The sequence below is a fragment of the Triplophysa dalaica genome, chromosome 18 (genome assembly GCF_015846415.1).
Source record: "Triplophysa dalaica isolate WHDGS20190420 chromosome 18, ASM1584641v1, whole genome shotgun sequence".
NCBI classification, from domain to species: domain Eukaryota; kingdom Metazoa; phylum Chordata; class Actinopteri; order Cypriniformes; family Nemacheilidae; genus Triplophysa; species Triplophysa dalaica.
The window spans coordinates 9,418,409-9,437,885 of NC_079559.1; the positions used below are offsets into that span (position 1 = coordinate 9,418,409).

Consider the following 19,477-nt stretch of genomic DNA (forward strand, 5'->3'; position numbering starts at 1 on the left):
GTCCTGGCATCAGTCTGGGACAGATGCCCATTGAGAGACTCACTGCAGGGAGAATATTTGATTCTGCACTGCCAATCAAGTGCACAGACGGCTCTCTGAAGTCTCACACAAACACACTCTGGCTGGACATCTGCTGCCATGTGACGCTAAGACAGCTGTTCATTTGCATCAGCACCACCAGGTACACACACACACAAAGTCAGCCCATAATGTTAATGAACTTGACTGAATGAGGTTAGCTTCCAGTACAAAATGCAAAGAAACTAATTCAACTTTCCTGGAGTTGTAACATATAATACAATTAGCAGGAAATTTGTCCTGGTATTCGGTCTGAAACCTGTATGTATAAAACAGCACACTGATTATAGCATGTACTTCACAAACTAAATGAAAAGTTTAAAATAATAATAAATTGACTCAAATTGAAATTGTGTCCATTTCTTAATGTTTAAATAAACCATGGTTTTGGGTAGGTTTAAGTTAAAACGTATTATACCAAGGGGCTGTTAAATGCTTCAATATGATTGGTTGACAAACGTTCTATGGGTATGCATAAACTTTCAGTAAATGCACACATATGAAGGTGTTCCAGGTCTGATGACCGCATAACAATTCCATATCACTTCGCCAAATTTAAACAATAGAAAGGTTAGGCCTATAGTGTAGCCTACAAGCCATCCCCGCACAAAGCACCCTGCTCTTGATCTCACATTTATCATTTACGTTTAGTCATTTCGCAGACGCTTTTATCCAAAGCGACTTACAGATGGGGTAAGCAATGGAAGCAATTGGGACAGCACAAGGACAACAAAAGCATAAGTGCAATCAAAAAAGAAGACTGGTCTCATATAACCTAACACAGTATACAGAGCTAAGTTAGAGTCTTTTTTTATAAAGAGTAGAGAAGAAATAAAAGTCAGAACTGATCAGTCAGGTGTTGACGGAAGAGATATGTTTTCAGACTTTTTTAAAGATGGCTACAAAATCTGCAGATCTTGTAGCAGCGGGCAGATCATTCCACATAGGTGGATTGTCAAAGTAATGTCAAACTTTAATGTTAATGGAAACGTGTGCAGTTTCGTTTCAATAAACAAAACATTTCAAAAACAAGAAATACACATACAGAAATCGAATGAATAAAATAACTTAATTAGAAAAACTAATAAATTAATAAACAATGAGAGCCTATGGTTCGTTTTCCTCTTCATGATGCTTCTAATTGATAACACATATATTTCGATAGACCTACTCTGTGTCTTTCAAAAGTTTGCGTGGTTTTTATTTTACTGCTGAAGATAGAAACAATACGAGGAATAAATGATTTATTATCACTGGCTTTACTGTCACTTTACTGCAAACACTTAGGTGTGCGCGCGGTCTCTCGCTCACTCACTCACTCACTGCACACACACAAACATGCACCCAGCAGTATTGAGTATTGTAATTAATGAGACATATATACATATAAATATATACTGGATTTATTTTACGTTGAACCACATATAGCAGAAAATTCTCTACAGTTTTTTATAAGAATAAACCTTCTTGGTTTTGGGATGAAAAAGTGTCTTGAAAAGAATATTATTCTTTTCATGATTCTGTTTATAGCATTGTTGGCTATATTCGTAAAATTAGTATTAGATTGCTCTCTTTCGTTTTTGAGAACCGCTTTGATACGTGCGCTTCATTGCGTATCTGACTGTCTAAAAATCAAGCGTCAAATGATTTTACCGCTTGTGGCCACTAGGGGGACCCCTAGCTTGCGGCGCCCTTCGCATTTACGTGGTTTGCGTGGTGGTTAACAACGCTACTGCACAGGGCTTCAAGCTTATCATCAACAACAAGTCGATATGTACCAAACATTGAAATTAAATATTTGAACAATGTCCTGTACTGTGGTATAAGTGGAATAATTGAGTCCGTTCCGTTAAACTATTCGATAATAGTTAATGCCTCGTAGTATTCCTTCCTGAAAGTGGTGTCTTCAACAATGGTTAGATGTGTTAAAAGCAGTTAAAACAGATTTAAACCTAATAAAAATGATCAGGAAACATCTCACCCTAAATTTGAAAAACGATTATTTTCAGGACCATTACAAATTACTGGCATGCGTCCAGATGATCCAGAAGTAATTCTCACCAGGACTGCATTACTGTTAACAATTATCTTGTTTACTGTTATACTATATGTATAATATATATGGATGGTAGTCGACAATTATACTATTTAAATACAAACTGTTAATAATATATACATTTTATGTTAATATTTATAACATAAAATAGCATTAGAGAGTTCGTCATTGTTAGTTTTTTTCTATTTGTTTGTTTGACACCATGTACACATTTAATAATCACACTTCATTCTTTGTTTTCTATCAGAGTAATTCCGTCTTTTTCATTACGATAATGAGGCTAACTGCACATGTATTCAAATGTATCCAAACAACTATTAATCTAAATTAGAATTAGGTTATACAAACATTTATTGAGCAATATTTTAACGGTTGTACGATATTTTTCTAAATGTAGCCTTCATATGGGGACATTTTTAATTTAGTAGAAAAGTCAAAATTATACACAACGACAATGTTATCAACATGACAAATGATTATCGCCGCTTTGCCAGATAAAATAAGACACGTGAAACACTGACCTCTAGCGTTTAAATGATAGTAATGCAACCGGATTGCTGATAGGATGCGGATGTGACGTCTTCGCTCGGCTCTTTTGCAAGCAAGTGCATGCATTCAGTTTTATGAAAGGGGAATGTGGTTGTGTTGGGTAACAGGGGTCTTCGTGTAACATTACCCAAATTCACGTGTAGTGTAAGTTTTGCTTTCGCTAAACACACCAGAATTCGTTTGATCTGCAGCTGTTTGTAATCTGAGAACACTCAGAGCAGCAACAGCATGGCAAAGAGAAAAAATGCTGTGCAAAAAAAGAGCACAAAGAAACCGAAGCAGACGAAAAAGCAGGCACCCATAACACAGAAAATCAAAGGTAACTTATTTACTTTCTATGAAACCTGAGTTTTCTTCTGCTCATCTCTGATGAGTTAAATTCAAATTTGCTGTTAAAACTTGAAATAAGTGTAGCGGTTTTTTGTTTATTGTACGGTTGCTGCAGACAGCTGTGATGTGCAGGTGTGCATTAACTCGCTTGAGTTCTCTTGTGTAGTTTGTTGTTAACTGTGCGCTTAAAATAAAAACACATTTACTTCTTGACAGTGCTATGAATATCATGCGCTTATATGAATGTGGGCGTGTCCAGCATACTTTTTGGGGTGGGTTGGAGTAATCTGACAGTCTCTATTTCATAGTTAAAGTAAATCATTGGAAATATAATATAAATAGATGGCTGATCAGGCAATAATGTTTTTGTAAGACTGATCTGGTTGCTATGGGAATAAAACTGTGTTTTATTGTCATTTGCTGTAAAAGTATTTTTTGTTACACTTATTTGTTATTATTGTCATTATTATGACTGTAACTCATGATGTGGTTTTCTTTTTTTAGAAAATGGCATCATTGCCAAAAACTTAAAAAACTCCAAAGTCAGATCTCCTGTATCCAAAAAGGTTAAAAAATCCTCTGATGGGAAAACAAGTAAATATTTTCAGCCGGATGAGCCGGAGGAAATCAGTGATCACAGTGAGGAAGTAAGTCTTTTTTTCACAGAGAGCTCAACTCCAGAGAAACAAATGAAAGAAGAGGAGGCAGAAAGTGATGAAGAGGAGGACTGGGAGGAGGTGGAAGGTACATGGTGTTTTTTCAGATTAATGTTTTTAAAACCTTGTAGTTGAACTTGCGGATGGGTGGCATTGATTCGCCATGAATGCATGTTATAATCATATTCATGGCTTTCAATCACGTGACCTTTTTGGCGTGCGCGCCATCTTGAGGACCTAGCGCTCTCTATATTACAGAGCCTAATAGGACTTCAGATCCGAGGCCACAGTTTTGTAATTCTTTCATTCTGTTTAGCAAATCCGCAAATTCTGTTCATAGATTAATAAACCATACTCACGAGTTTCCAATCTGTGCCCTCAGCTTTTAAATAATACCATTCATTTGTATTATCTGTACTACAAATACAAAAACTGTGTTCACGGTCACGCTTCCACTTCACTATCCATTCCCAAAGTTTCCACAGTTTAGCAAAACTATTTTTAACATTACATTTTAAAATATTGTACATTACCTTGAGAATTTATAGAAACGAGATTAAAGAAATGTTTATTATTATGTCTATAATTATTAATGTCAATATTAAAGGAGTAGTTCACTTTCAAAATACATTTCCATGATAATTTACTAATCCCCTTGTCATCCAAAATGTTTATGTATTTGTTTCTTTAGTCTAAAAGAAATGTTTTTTAATGAAAACATTCCAGGATTTTTCTCAATAAAGTGTACTTCAATGGACTCCAAATGGTTGAAGGTCAAAATTACAGTTTCAATGCAGCTTCAAAGGGCTTTAAACACTACCAGACGATGAATAAGGGTCTTTTATTGTGAAACGATCGGTCATTTAAAAAAATAAACACAAGTGATTGCCTTGCTCTGTTCTGTGAAGCGTGTTCATGACTTCACAAAATACTTAATTACGTTGAAAAGGTCACGATTGACATAGGCGGAAGTACCAAGTCAGTTGAACGTGCAAGTTTTCAACGTAATTACGTATTATCTTTTATCTTTTTGATAACTATTTTCTGTCAACTGGCTTTTAGATTTTCGACTATTTCTTGTAACATTGATTAGGCTTTATTTGCAATCATGTTATTCCCCACAAAGCAACGTCCATGTGAAATTAAATATATTAAAAAGAAACCCTTCTACTGTAGGCTATCTATTATCTCAAGACTCGCTCATTTTTTTGTATATTGGAATAGAAAAACATAACGTTATACAAAAAACACATTCATTTCCTTTAAGACCTGAGCGATTATGGCAAAAATACTAATTAGCATATTTATTACTATCCTTGATATTATTGTTGATATTAGATTAGATTTATCTTTGAAGTCTGTTAAAAATGTTTAATAACTTTCTGTACAGTAAATGAATGCTTTATTTTTACATAAACATCCAAAACATACTGGCCCAGAAAAATGCCATTGCATTTGTAAGTAGTCAAAAGCGTGAGCACGGTTCATTAATTTATTTGTGGCTACAGATTTCAGAATTAAACAGGGAACAAATAACAAAACTGATTTGCAGAGCATGTTTTTCCCTCCGACAGGGGTCCGTACTACGATGATATTGTAAAACATGAACTTATTTCTTTGAGATTTGCTGCCTACAAATGGTGGCTGCACCGCTGTGTGATGTCACATGAAACCCATGAATACTTTAAATGTACACTGGTGTGTTTTTTGCCATTCATTCTTTAATATTGTATGGTTTCTCAGAGATGACAGCGATGGACTCAACAGAACTAGAAGTACCATCCAAACCTGTGGAGATTGAGATAGAGACTCCAGACATGGCTCGCAAAAGAGAGAAAAAGTAAGTGGGAGAATTTAAGAAAATAATAATCCCTTTATTTTGCAGTTGTCATACATGTAAATTAAGTACTTTTTCATCTGTGATATGAAAATAATAGAATTAAAAAATATACTGGAAATTATTATAACTTGAGATTGGTTAGCTATTCTCTAATGGTCAGCAACAGATGTAAGAGTAATGTCATGACAACTGTTTTTAGGGAGAAAAAGAAAGCAGAGTTTGAAACTTACCTGCGACGAATGATGAACCGGTTAAACAAGGAGCTGCTAGAGGAAACACACAAGGTGTGCATGTTTTCTACGTTGGTTTGTTTAAAGAAAATGGGTTATTTGTTGTACTGATCTCTGATTTCTTGTTGTTTCTCATTTCCTTTCTCATATAGGTTCACCTGCTTTGCTTATTGGCCAGCGGACTTTATCGGAACAGGCTCTGCTGTGATCCAGACCTGATGGCTATTGCCTTGTCAATACTTCCTAACCACTTTACCGCAGTTGAGACCAAACGTATAAATGTGGGCTTCCTAGAAGGGCTTCTGAAATGGTAAGCCTGATTCAATTGTAGTGTATACACTTAAATAATAATCTGTTTTATAAAAATAAAATATTTTTCCAACTATTCTCTTTATGGTCAATTGTATTCTCAGTTTTCTAATTGTATTTTGTGTGTAAATTAATAATATTTGTGGTGTGGCTATATCCAGGTTTCAGATGACTTTCACGTTAAACCCTGCCGTACCTGAGGAAAAGGGGGTGGAGCTTAGCACAGTGCTGGAGAAGCGGATAGGTTGTTTATCAGCAAGGGACCATGAGGAAATGACTTATGTGAGCAAGATTTCACTTCCCTTATCCCTTGGAATGTCCTGGATTATTGTAGGCATTATAGGTCTATCCTTTGGCCTACAGTTTGGCAGCCCGTTGAAAAAATAGAAAAGGCGTCTGATCAGTGGTGATCCGTGACTCCTCTTTAGGGGAAGCAGTAATGCGAAGTTCAGCAAAACATAGGTTTAGCTCGTCATGTGTGTAGGAAGTCATGTCAAAACACTGCTGCAGACACGTCGAAGGGGTTTATAATAAAAGAGACACTTGTGTTCACAAGATACTGGCAAGACACACTCTTAAAGTGCTATTTTTACTTCTGCATCAGACCTACGCTGTACCCTACGCAGAGAGGCATACACCGTACAACGTAGCCAATGTGACATGGACGCAAGCGCTTTGATTGGTCTGCTTGAACCCCAAACCTTAAGGAAAAAAAAAACTCAACGATAGCATCGGGTTTACTCGTATTCATTTCAGAATGAATTATCTAAATAGATTGTGTTTTCCTGTATTAACAATTTAAGCTGCAAAAGTGCTTGCTGCTTTTCACTACTAAATGCTTATCAAAAAGCACACAACAAACCGCTTTTCTTCGGCTCTTGTCTTGGTTACACAAGCAACATGCCTTTGCCTGTCGATGGGGATAACGACACAAAACCGGCAGTTGCATAACTTACCTATAGAGGCTACGGGGTAGGTCTGACGCAGAAGTCGACATGTCTGCAGCAGGCACGTATGCATGATGCACATAGGTTTACATGGCGCGTCAAACACATATTTTGACATGATGCGCCACACACATGACGCACTGAACACATGATATGCCACTCCACACACATGAAAAAACACATATTTTGACATGACCTGCCAAACACATATTTTGAATTCCTGCTTCCCCTGAAGAGGAGGCACTGATCGCCACTGTGTCTGATAAAGTGGTTATAGGAAGGAGATTAAGCCATTGATAGGCTTAGAAACAAAGTATATTTGCATGGTAATTTTCGTTAATTTCTGATTTCTTAACTGTATGTATGATGTCATTACTTGTAGCTGTTATTATTGGTGCTGAGGTCATTGCGACTCTTTTGCCGATTGGTGCTGTCACTACAACCGGTGTCTTTTAAGCCACCACCTGCCTCCAAGGTAATGTACACATTTTTGGTTGTTTTTTTATTATTTGTTATTTATTATTGTTTATTTTATGGCTTTCGAAAGCTGTTTTATTGCATTTGATAGACGGACCGCTTTTCTTGTTTTTAGAATAACACCAAACCTACCAAAAGCCCTCCTACCAAAAATCAGAACCCTTCTCCAAATCTTAAAGTATCCTCTGGGTCCAAACGCCCATCTGCGGAGACTACTGCAGCTAAGAAAGAGGAAAGGGGGGGAAAAAGACGAAAAAAGAAAGAAGGAGTTGAGAAAGAGACATTGGGAGGACAAAAACCCAAAAACAGCAGAAGAAGAAGCATTGCATCAAAAGTGTCTTATAAAGAGAACAGCAGTGAGGAGGAGGAAGCCGATGAGAGCGAGGAGGAGTTTAGACCAACCAAAGAGGATGATAGTGGAGACTCGGATTTTGAGGTCATGAAAATATGCAGGAAGTCAAAGGATAAAGAAAAGAGTCGGGCTTCTCTGAGTTCAAGTGAGATCAAAGAGGAGGACATGAGTGGAGAAGAAGAAGAGGAGGAAGAGAAAGTGGTGAAGAGACGAAGATCTACAAGAAAGGAAGGGAAAGGTGCCGACGAGTGGTTGGAGGTTTATTTGGAAAGTACAGGAAGGTGGGTGTGCGTCGATGTGGATCAAGGGGTTGGTCAGCCACTGCTGTGCACTGATCAGGCGACACAGCCAGTAACCTATGTGGTTGGTGTGGATGATGAGGGATACCTGAAAGATCTCAGCAGCAGGTATGACCCCACTTGGCTGACATCATCAAGGCGACGACGTATCGACTCTGAATGGTGGGAGGAGACTGTGGAGCTCTACAAATCTCCAGATGCCATTAGGGGACGGAAGGAAGACCAGGAGGTTTGAGTCAACACATAAACATGTTTATATCTCATCACGTGTGATCCAGACTCAACGTTTCTTCTCTTCCACAGATGCAGGCGAAGCTATTGGACAAGCCGCTGCCAACATCGATAGCTGAATTTAAGAACCATCCACTGTACGCGCTAAAGAGGCATTTACTGAAATACGAGGCCCTCTATCCCCCTACAGCAGCTATATTGGGGTATTGTAGAGGAGAGCCGGCTTACTCACGGTAAATACTATCGAGTCGACCATGTGTTCTTGTTTCAATCCCGCATTTCCTTGCTTTAGAATTGTGTCACAAAAAGGGAAACATAATTGTAATTAGTGTATTTTGTAATTGTTTCTTTGCTTGTTGTGGTTTTTAGAGATTGTGTGCATACGCTGCATTCTAGAGACACCTGGCTGAAGGAAGCTAGAACTGTTCGACTAGGAGAAGAACCATACAAGGTAATGCATCGTGTGGTTGTTCACCATTAATATTAAATATGAAATTTAAGTGCACTATTGTAGTTGTAATACTCAAGTTGGGAAAGGTGCTATTGTGGTCGGTAAAATAAGTAAAGGAATACATTTTATAGTAAGTTTTATCTCTATGATCTGTCAGATGGTGCTTGGTGTTTCCAACCGTTCTCGTAAAGCCAGAATGATGTCACAGCAAAAGGATGCAAAAGATCTGCCTCTTTTCGGACTCTGGCAAACAGAAGAGTACCAGCCTCCAGTTGCCGTCGATGGCAAAGTGAGTGTGTAATATTTTTGTGTGTGTATGAGATTATTCTTTTTTTTGCCTAAGGTAACTCAAAGTCTGGTCTGTGTGTTTCAGGTACCACGTAATGAATTTGGAAATGTGCACCTGTTTGTGCAAAGCATGTTACCGGTGGGATGTGTTCACCTGCGCTTGCCAAATCTGCACAAAGTGGCTCGAAAACTAAACATCGACTGTGCTGCGGCAGTAACTGGCTTTGATTCCCATTGTGGATTCTCACATGCTGTGTGAGTTTGTCTATCTTTGTATGGGTATTTCATTATTCGTAAAATATTTTAATGTTAAAAAGTTTAATGTATGCATATATATGTGTGTGTGCGTGTGTGTAATTGATGTCATTTGATTGTCTTTTAGTACTGATGGCTATGTAGTCTGCGAAGAACACCAGGAAATTTTAAAAGCAGCCTGGGAAAATGAGCAAGATATTCAGCAAAAGAAAGAAGAAGAGGTAAAAACATGTTGATGTTTTCTTTTACAAGGCTAATGCATTCCTAATAAAAAAAAAATAGGTCTATAAATTTGATTTTATACTACATTCAGAACAGTTTTGAAAACAAAACCCTTCTAGTTCATTCTTCACCATTGTCTGAACTTACGTAGAAATAGAATGTGCCTTGTTACAATTATAATCATTTTTAATATTACATGAAAAAAGAATGTTCCCTAAAACAGATTTTGGACTTTGATTTATTAAATATAAGAATTAGGTATTTCCAAACTTTTAAGAAACATTTTGCATCTTTTAACAGAAATGTGAGAAACGAGCAGTTGCTAACTGGTGTCTGCTAGTCAAAGGCCTGTTGATAAAGGAGAGACTGAAGCGTCGCTATGGGCAGCAGGGGCTTACATCAGGGGCGGTGCTTGAGCAAGCAAAAGAAGACCGTGCTGAAGGGCTGTCATCAGAGGAGGAGGAAGAAAGCGGGTCTCAGACAGCACCACCTTCTCTGGCAATTTCCTGGCCAATGAACAGGCAAGAGGAGCAGGAAAAGAAGATTGAAAAGCGTGTGACTAGACGAGAGAAACGTGGAGAACAAAAACATCTCTTTCCTTTTGAAAAAGTGTGACTGAATCTGTAATCTCTTTATGTACTTTTAATTTGTTTTGTATGGAATATATCCAAATGCCTGTAAACACCCTTGTATCAATACACAGTTGCTGACCCTTTTATAAATAATCTGCATGTACAGGGAAATTGTAAAGATCTAGACATATCTTCAAACATTTGTTTAATGTCACGTTTTCAGAAGCTCTTCTGTAAATTTGTTTATGTATACAAAATATTTTTTATAGAACATAAACATGAAAATAAACAATTAGTATTTTGCAGATTTTTGTATGTTTATTATGAATTCCATTGAGCTTAAGTAACTGTAAAGGTTTTCTAGCCTTTCCCATTAAACAATATATATCAAACTTTTTTTACTTCAAATAAGGACACAGTCAAAATCCTAAACAATATAAAATATTCTCTCTAGAATATCTAGAAATATATATATTCGTTAAACATAACCCAAAACTAAGAGATATTATTGGCTTATAATTCTAGCTTGTTTTATCTTGTTTTAAATAAGTTTAAGTCATCTTGAAAACTTTTTCCGAGCCTTCAGTTGAAAACATTAATCTAAATGCCTCCATCTGAAGATGTTTGAATGCACTTCACTTTTTGTTTATTTTGACAGCTTTCTGCGCATTTGACTATTGAATAAATAGTTAATAGTGGTAAACATTTTGTACAAATTTACCTCCAACCCGTCCACATGTAGTTTGTATCATTTAAATTTCATCCAAGCGACATTAAATGTCTCTCGCTTGTCCTCATCCTTCAATACTGTTTCAAAATTAAATTTAACAGAGATTTAGCAGTAAGCACTACGTCGAGGGCGTAACTAGGTTGCGTGTCTTTGCACGTGCATTACACACATTGTAAATCTTGGTTCTTGTTTTCCTAGGTTTTGTTGACCTACATTTGCATGAAAACGTGCTTTGTGTGTCTGACTGTAAGTGTGCATGTCAGTTATGTCCGAGTGTGTGGCCACGCCTCAGCAAGTAACTAGAGTCTATTCGGTTTGGAAAACAGGCTCACTCGGACGGACACGGAAGTGACGACGCACTAGAATCCCCCCGTACTTCCGATCTGCTGCGACTCATCTACGCGAACTGATCGGATCTCTGTCCGAAGATCTCTCTTCAGCTAGCGTCGAGAAGCGACCCGACGCGGTCCGGTAGGTAAGTAAAGTACGCGTGTTATGTACGGTCGGGGGCTGTTAGCAATCGGGGCGACGGTCATATCAAAGGGACCACAACGGCCTTGTTTACAGACGAATCCCCGAGCTGGAGTGAGCATCGGCGGTTGACTGCGAATTAAGATCTTAAGGCTACAATAACGACACATGCAATAACTTTTACGAGTTTGCACAGACTTGTGCTTTTTAAACTGTGCGGTTTACGTATTTATACAACGGATATCAAGTGGGGGAGCGAGATGACTGCGCATCGATCGCGGTGCTGTATATGTGAGCTCCTCTAAAGAGAAGCAACAGCTGGTGCGGGCCGATTCGTGTGGAGTAAACAAAGCATCTACACGGTCAGTTTGCAATCCTCTGCCTGCCTCCCCCACCCAATCCGCCCTAACGTTACCTCGCCTCACCTAAACCGTGATCTGTAACCTCTCCGCTGAGTGAGTGATATTCGTATACCACCCATAGCGCTATGCGTTTATTTATAGTATCATGTGGAATGTGAGGGACAGACAGTCACAAGCGTGTGGGACCGGGCCAGGTCGTCCCATACCCGGCCAGTATCCCCGGTTGCACTGTGCAATGTGCGTGTTTTAGGGACAATCTGTGATTGTAATCACATCAACAGGCGCGCGCACAGCTCTGATCTCTGATCGTCACGCGCGCAGTCACGCGGCCTTCCCTGGTCCTGCTGTCTGTCGGTACGCCGTGCAATCCGTTAAAAGTGATCGTTAAGCCGATCTAAACTGTAAAGAGATGTTTGTTGTTAACATTGAGACAGACAACTTTAAAAACAACCTTCAGAAGAAATGTTCAGGTTTGTAGATGAAAGAAAGGTTCCTTGACCAGAGGTTCAAGCTTAGCGAATATCATTGACCCCATTAAATTGAGGACATTCGCAAGGCTACTTTAAACCCCGGTCAAATGTTTTGTCCATTTTCCATTACTTTCCCAAAGGAAGATTTAAAAACACCACAGCTTTATGACATATATCATTATTAAACGGTGGTTACTGTAATAAAACTGTGATAAATGTAAAAGTACAAACTAAAAAAACATTTTTTTAAAGAAAACTGAAAAGTTCTGTTCTTTCACTCAAAACTAATAACACTGAGTCATCCAGGTACTGCATGTCATTTTGACTGGTTTAGTTTAAAGTCCCAGCGAAATAAAAATGACAATGCATATTTTTTCATTAATTATTCCAGCATTTCTTGTAAATAGTTTAACAATGTAGGTCATTCTCTTTTTAAAAAATTTGTGCCCTCATAATCTTTAGTTACCAACCGAAAATGTACTTCCTTCCAGTAATAACTATCAGTCTTAAAGGGGTCAAATGACACTGCTAAAACAAATATTATCGTTTGTTGTAGATAATAATGCAGTGTATATACATGATTTAAGGTTCGCTTTATTTTCCACATCCAATAATTGGCCCTCCTCTCTGAAACGCGCAGATTTCTTACAGAGCTCATCGCTCTGAAAAGTGAGATGTGCTATGATTGGCCTAGGCCAGTTAACCGGTGCGTAGTGTTTGGTCGAATACTCCAAGCGTGTGACAGAAATGTTAATCCTTTTTCCATATTTTGAACATCAGGTTCTAAAGCGATTGTACTGACAGGTTCGCCCAACTTACTTCTATACATTTGGGCGTTCTTAGTCAAATCATACCACGAACTGACGTAGATTTGTGGGGGTGTGGTTACACGAGTCGATTCAGGCAGGTCTGGGTGACCATTTGCTTTTAGATAGAATGCGTCTTTTGTTCCGACACTTGAATTTTTGCAATTTAACATGCATGTGCAACTTATAAAACACCAAAGACACAGAAAAACACGTATTCGTGCCATATGACCCCTTTACATGACGTATGCTAGACTGCTTAGGCGGAGCATCCGTTAAGTCCTCCCCTTCAACTGTCAGTCTGCTGCAAGCTCCATTTAAAAATTCAACGGCTGTTTTTATACATCCAATCAAATCGGAGAAGAAAGATGGAAGCCACGCCCACTATTTTTTGCATGATAAATTCCATTTACTCAGAAATGCGTCAAAATACGGAAGTAAAAACAATAGCTAACTTCCGGTTCACGTGGACTTTAATATTACACGGAAATGAAAGTATGCGCAATACGTAACATATCGTCGATGTCCTTCTGAAAACTGTCCTTCTGAAAACTGTCCTTCTGAAAACTGTCCTTCTGAAAACTGTCCTTCTGAAAACTGTCCTTCTGAAAACTTTTTTCAGGAAATGGTAAAACATTGTACTTTTTAAATTATAAGTACTGTGTTGACATGACAGGCACTTTTTAATACTTTTTATTGGTTAGATGTTTGCAAAACCAGTGAGAAACATAAAGAGTTACTAATAGTAATGATATATGGCAAAAATTAAAATGACAAAATATGGAGATACAAGGTTTCAGAAGGTCCACAGCGACATATGATCTTTGATTTACAAATGATTAAACCAGATAGCATGTTTAAACTTTGTCTTGTGTTAAAACTCAAAAGAAAACAGGTTTTCCTTGTGGAAGGTCTGCATTCATAACTGTTGAACTAATAAAACGTTTCGAATGAATATTTTGTGTCCAAAAATAAACCCCATCGGTGTGATACAAGACCATTCATGTCGGGAATGTTTTTTTATTCTCTTCCAGTATTTTTATTCATCACTTCAAGCTTAACCTGGTTAAATTCCTGATGAGTGACGGGGAGTGTGATTTCTTCTGCTTCTTTCGTTGCTGCTAAAAGCCACAAGCCCCCCTGGGATTTGTGGTCCAGTCTGGGGCAGAGGGCAGCAGCTCAGAAGCTGCTGTTTGGTGGAGAGCGGCTGTCAGTCAGGCCCAGAGGGCTATGTCTGTGGACATGAGTAGCCAAGCCTCAGATAGTAATGATGAGTACGTTGATGACGACGACGAAGATGCCGCGGAGGGAGACATCAAATATTATTACGATAACGATGAAGATGTGGTAATAGAAGAACCGTTTGACCCAGAAGAATATCAGTTCAACTGTTTGACATACAGAGAAAGCCAGAGGGTACTAACTGAAGAAGTCAACAATGTAGCTAGCGCCCTAAAGGTGCGTGTACGAAAAACATGCTGTGTGTTTTGACAAACCCCTTTATGACCATGTCTAGAGGGGATGTTTGATGAATGCTAAGATTAATTTAACTCTGTGCGCATATAAGAGTAGGTTTTCGATATGTTATTTGTATAGATTGTTAAGTGGTAAATTGCTCTTTTTCTTCAGGTGTCACCAGCTGTAGCCAAACTGGTCCTTGTACATTTTCACTGGCAGTTGTCACAAATACTCGAAAGGTAATTTAAGACAGTAAAACACTGTCATGCACAGCAGTTTTGTGGGTAGTTGACAAGCATCTAATTAATGGAGACCTCATAGAATACACACATTCACTCCTACATTCTTTATTTTGAACATATAAGCTTGATCTGGAAATGCATGAACATGTTTTTTGTCAATTATGAACTGTATCGGTCTTAATCTATGGGTTTCTTTTTTGTGTTTTAAGGTTTAAGTCAAATTCTTCTCAGTTGCTTTGTGAGGCTCTCGTCCAGACCACAAGCACCAGCAGATCTCTCACTGTAAGTCAGAATAATGTGCTTTTAGATACATTAACCTTTATTTAGAGGGATTTTTTACCCAAAAAAGAAAATTCTGTCATCACTTATTCTTTCTTGCACAAAGAAAGATATGTTGAAGAATTTTTGTAACAACCAGTTTTGGGGCACTGTGGACTACCATTATAGGAAAGAATATTACCACGGTAGTCTAAAATGCCCTAGAAATGATTGTTATCCCACAATCTTCAAAATATCTTCTTTTGTGTTCAGCAGAACGAAGGAATTCATACAGGTTTTATACAACTCGAGGGTGAGTAAATGATGACAGAATTATTATTTTTGGGTGAACTATCCCTTTAAATTGACTTGCAATTTTGTGTTTTTCGAGTCCCTTTAAATTCCCAACTGCTTTTATACTTGAGAAGAATTAAAATGTGGAGTGACACGACAAGCATGAAACTAGCTCAGATGTATATGTAGTTCTGTGGAAAAGGTCATTATGCTAAACATTGACGGCAGAATGCTATGAATAAACCATCAGAATTATTCCAAAGAGCAAAGTAGCCATTGCACAAAACAGCTGAACACTTGTGTTGTACGACACTAAGAATATGTGTTATGTCAGTATACATGGGATCAGTGCTTTGCTTTGTCAATAGCCACATCAACATGTGTATTTTTTCAGGCTGGGACATCACTGCAGTGTGGGGTGTGTCTTCAGCTGGTCCGTCGAGATGCTCTCCTCTCTCTACCCTGTCAGCACTCCTTCTGCAATGCATGCTGGGAGCAGCACTGCACTGTACTTGTCAAAGATGGCGTTGGAGTGGGTGAGTGCACACATAAATCATTTCAGCATGTGTGAAAGGCTGTGCATCGCTGATCAGAATGAGCTTGTACACAATCAAGATCCTGACCTGCATTCTGGTCTCTGATATGTATTTTGTGTGCGCGTAGAGATTTCCTGTATGGCACAGGACTGCTCCCTTCGAATGCCAGATGATTTCGTTCTTCCTCTTCTGCCCAGCGAGGAACTGAAGGACAAATACAGACGCTACCTCTTCAGGGACTACGTGGAGGTGTGTGTCGGTCTTATCACATTTTAGTTCAGTTTTGTACTGTAATGCTCTATATTTCTTAAAGTGATATCACCCAAAAATAGCAATTCTGTCATCATTCTTCACACTCACCCTCTTTGACATTTTTTAACACAAATTTGTTGATAACCACACAGTCCCGGCACCCATTCACTTCTTTTGTATGGACACAAAACCAATGCAAGTGAATGGGTGCCAGTTGACAACATTCTTAAGAGTATCATCGTTTGTGTTCTTTGAAAGAAAGTCAAACAGGTTTGAAATGACATGAGGGTGAATAAATGATGACAGAATTTTTATTTTAAGGTGAAATATCACTTTAACGTGACATTAATATTACATGAACTTCCGGAGTCTGATCGGGCTTTCTTTTTTGGTAAATTTTCAGAAAACAGAAGTCATTGATCCGGTATTAACCTCCTTATGTTTCATGTTTGTCTGTAGAGTCACTTCCAGCTGCAGTTGTGTCCTGGTGCTGACTGTCCAATAGTTATACAGGTGCAGAAACCTCGAGCTCGCAGAGTTCAGTGTAGCCGCTGCGGAGAAGTTTTCTGGTATTACACAAACCAGCACACGCATGTTAATTTTTCCAAACATTTCATTCCATGTTGTGACGGTATGTACTTTATGTGATGCAAAAGGTTGATTTGACTCTGTCTGTCTTCAGTTTTAAGTGCAGACATTTGTATCATGCCCCTACGGACTGCGCTACCATCCGCAAATGGCTGACGAAATGTGCAGATGACTCCGAGACAGCAAACTACATCAGTGCACACACTAAAGACGTATGAGCACTAAATATATCAAACATGCACACTCATGTACAGATTTATTTTTACAAATGTTGCACTCTGAATTTTGTGTCATGTAAACGGAATCAAACTCACAGCTCCGCCAGAGCCTTCTATCTTTCATTTCCTTATATTCTTATGTGCCATTTCCTCCCCAGTGCCCTAAATGCAATATCTGCATTGAAAAGAACGGAGGATGCAACCACATGGTAAGGAGTTGTGATTTGAAGATTTAATTTTTTTTAATTATAGCGAGATGCATCTTAAAAAAACAATGAGGCTTGTTATAACTGAACTAGTTTTCCTGTCTCTTTTTAGCAATGCTCCAAGTGTAAACATGGTAAGTTAGAAAAAAGCACAAGATCGAATTCCTCTGAAGGGGTAAATTGCTTTTGATTGTAATAATAATGTTGTTGTGGCTGTGTAGATTTCTGCTGGATGTGTCTGGGTGATTGGAAGACTCATGGCAGCGAGTATTACGAGTGCAGTCGCTACAAAGAGAATCCAGACATCGTGAATCAGAGCCAGCAAGCGCAAGCAAGAGAGGCCCTCAAAAAATACCTGTTCTACTTTGAGAGGGTGAGACACGAACAAACTCAAACTAAAAGATAGCGTAATGATAGCATTTTTTTAAGTTGGCGGTAACATACACAAAATATTGTGACAAGCTCGGTCAATAAAAAAAGTGTCAGTGCTGTTCAGTCTAATAACTGTCTGCTATGTATCTTGAGCTTGTTGAAGTACCTTATTTTTAGCTTAGCAATATGCTTAAATCAAATTGTTACAGGGAGTCACATGTAAATATCTATTTCATTGTGAGTCACTTCAACTGGGTTGCGAAGGTGTCAAATCTATTTTTATAGATCTTGTTACTTAAAAGCACAGTTACATTTCTGAGAGATTTCAAAAGACCTTTTCCTGTATCAGGACACTAAGGTATTCATCGGTCAATAACATTTGTGTATGTGTCCAGTGGGAGAACCACAATAAGAGCATGCAGCTGGAGGCACAGACGTATCAGCGGATCCAGGAGAAGATTCAAGAAAGAGTCATGAACAATCTGGGCACCTGGATTGACTGGCAGTACCTGCTTAATGCTGCCAAGCTACTGGCAAAGGTACAGATTGTTTTTTAGCAGATGTTTTATTCATTGGAACTTCATAGTTCGAATAATCCGTCAAAATTTAACTCTCCAGTTTCTGGATCTTTAGCCCAGTCTCTTCACTTTTAGACTATAACAATCTCATTTCTCCTTCATATTTGTGAACATTTACAGCTAATGCACATAGTACAAGGCTATGGATCAAAGCCTCTGCCAAATTCATCAATAAAAACATTTTAAAATGAACTCTAGTTTTTGATTATTTACTATATTAGTGAGATTTTAAATCATTTTGTCCTACTAAGTACACATTGCGTCTGTTCTCTCCATAGTGTCGTTACACACTGCAGTACACTTATCCTTATGCCTACTACATGGAGTCTGGACCCCGCAAAAAACTGGTGAGTAGCTACTTATCCATTAGAAGATATTTAGTCAAGCAGCAATTGCAAAATTGTAATTATAAAATTATATAAATGTATGGTATGTATTTCTACCACTGATAATGTAAAACTGAGTAATTTGAAATCTTACATTGCTTATTTTCTATAGTTCGAGTATCAGCAGGCCCAGCTTGAGGCAGAGATCGAGAACCTTTCATGGAAAGTGGAGAGAGCAGATAGTTATGAGAGAGGAGAGCCGAGCGCCAACGATAGAGGGGTAAGAGAGCGAACGAGGGCTTAAAATTTAAAATGGATCATGACAATGTCTAATGAGTTTCTAACCCTATAGGATCTGGAAAATCAGATGCACATTGCTGAGCAGAAGAGACGAACGCTGCTGAAGGATTTTCACGATACCTGAACATCCGTCCATCCATTACATCTGAATCGAGTTGTATCTTCTCTCAACCGTCTTGCCCCCTCCAAAGATATCCCCCATCCTTTGTCAAAACTCTACACTGCATCTCAAAACGTTTTGTGCATCTCTTTCTTTCTATTACTCTCGTTCACAGCATCACTTTTAAGCTGTATTTTCCCTTTTGTTTAATCTTCATCAATGCCCCTATATTTTAAGGCTTTCTAAACTTAACTCGGCTGGAGGGTTTAAGAATAGCATGATTGTTTCCCAGCGTATACATACACACATCGCATTTTCACACCTCGGTGTTGGCTTACATCACACACATGCTTCTACAGACACTCCAAACACTGTTTTACTCTTCACCTCCATCATTGCTCATTTGGCCTTCTTTTCTTTCTCGCTTGTCATGATTTGTTTCCTGGAAAAGGCTGTTGGTAGTTAGATCATTTAAAAAAACTGAAAAATGAAAAAAGATGAAAAACAAATGATGCTGTAATTTTCAACGGTTGTACATTAATACAGAAATAGTTACTGAGAGAACGTTTTTAAACTAGACAGTGGCTCTTGTCTTTTCTTGTGCACACACATACAGAAACCACATCTGAAATAGTATATTTATATTCATAATGGACAAAATAAAATGAAACATTATTTTCAAAAAATACCAAATTATTTAATGGTTTTATAAGTTATTGTTTTTGTTCAGTGGCCAAAATCCCATTTTTTATTTTTAGATTTTACTGA

At 38.2% G+C, this 19,477-nt stretch overlaps 2 protein-coding genes across 3 annotated transcripts; both read left to right on the top strand.

Moving 5' to 3' along the window:
* The first annotated feature begins 2,733 nt into the window (after positions 1 to 2,733).
* On the top strand, positions 2,734 to 10,447 carry xpc (xeroderma pigmentosum, complementation group C). 2 transcript variants are annotated; one of them, XM_056772615.1, is made up of 14 exons: positions 2,734 to 3,002; positions 3,518 to 3,757; positions 5,413 to 5,509; positions 5,709 to 5,793; positions 5,892 to 6,049; positions 6,210 to 6,330; positions 7,378 to 7,470; positions 7,588 to 8,352; positions 8,427 to 8,587; positions 8,724 to 8,805; positions 8,963 to 9,094; positions 9,179 to 9,348; positions 9,476 to 9,569; positions 9,871 to 10,447. In XM_056772615.1, exons 1-14 carry the CDS (start codon positions 2,912 to 2,914, stop codon positions 10,183 to 10,185), a joined length of 2,604 nt encoding a protein of 867 aa, XP_056628593.1. In that variant the 5' UTR covers positions 2,734 to 2,911; the 3' UTR covers positions 10,186 to 10,447. The 2 variants fall into 2 exon arrangements, with proteins under 2 accessions (XP_056628593.1, XP_056628594.1); XM_056772616.1 differs by lacking the exon at positions 2,734 to 3,002 and having other exon boundaries at positions 3,518 to 3,579; positions 3,680 to 3,757.
* Positions 10,448 to 11,172: 725 nt separating this feature from the next.
* arih2 (ariadne homolog 2 (Drosophila)) lies at positions 11,173 to 19,288 on the top strand. Its single transcript, XM_056772636.1, has 15 exons — positions 11,173 to 11,347; positions 14,016 to 14,439; positions 14,611 to 14,678; positions 14,891 to 14,963; positions 15,628 to 15,769; positions 15,897 to 16,018; positions 16,481 to 16,590; positions 16,704 to 16,821; positions 16,986 to 17,036; positions 17,146 to 17,167; positions 17,255 to 17,406; positions 17,801 to 17,944; positions 18,262 to 18,330; positions 18,482 to 18,589; positions 18,662 to 19,288. Exons 2-15 carry the CDS (start codon positions 14,212 to 14,214, stop codon positions 18,731 to 18,733), a joined length of 1,479 nt encoding a protein of 492 aa, XP_056628614.1. The 5' UTR covers positions 11,173 to 11,347; positions 14,016 to 14,211; the 3' UTR covers positions 18,734 to 19,288.
* Positions 19,289 to 19,477: the final 189 nt, after the last annotated feature.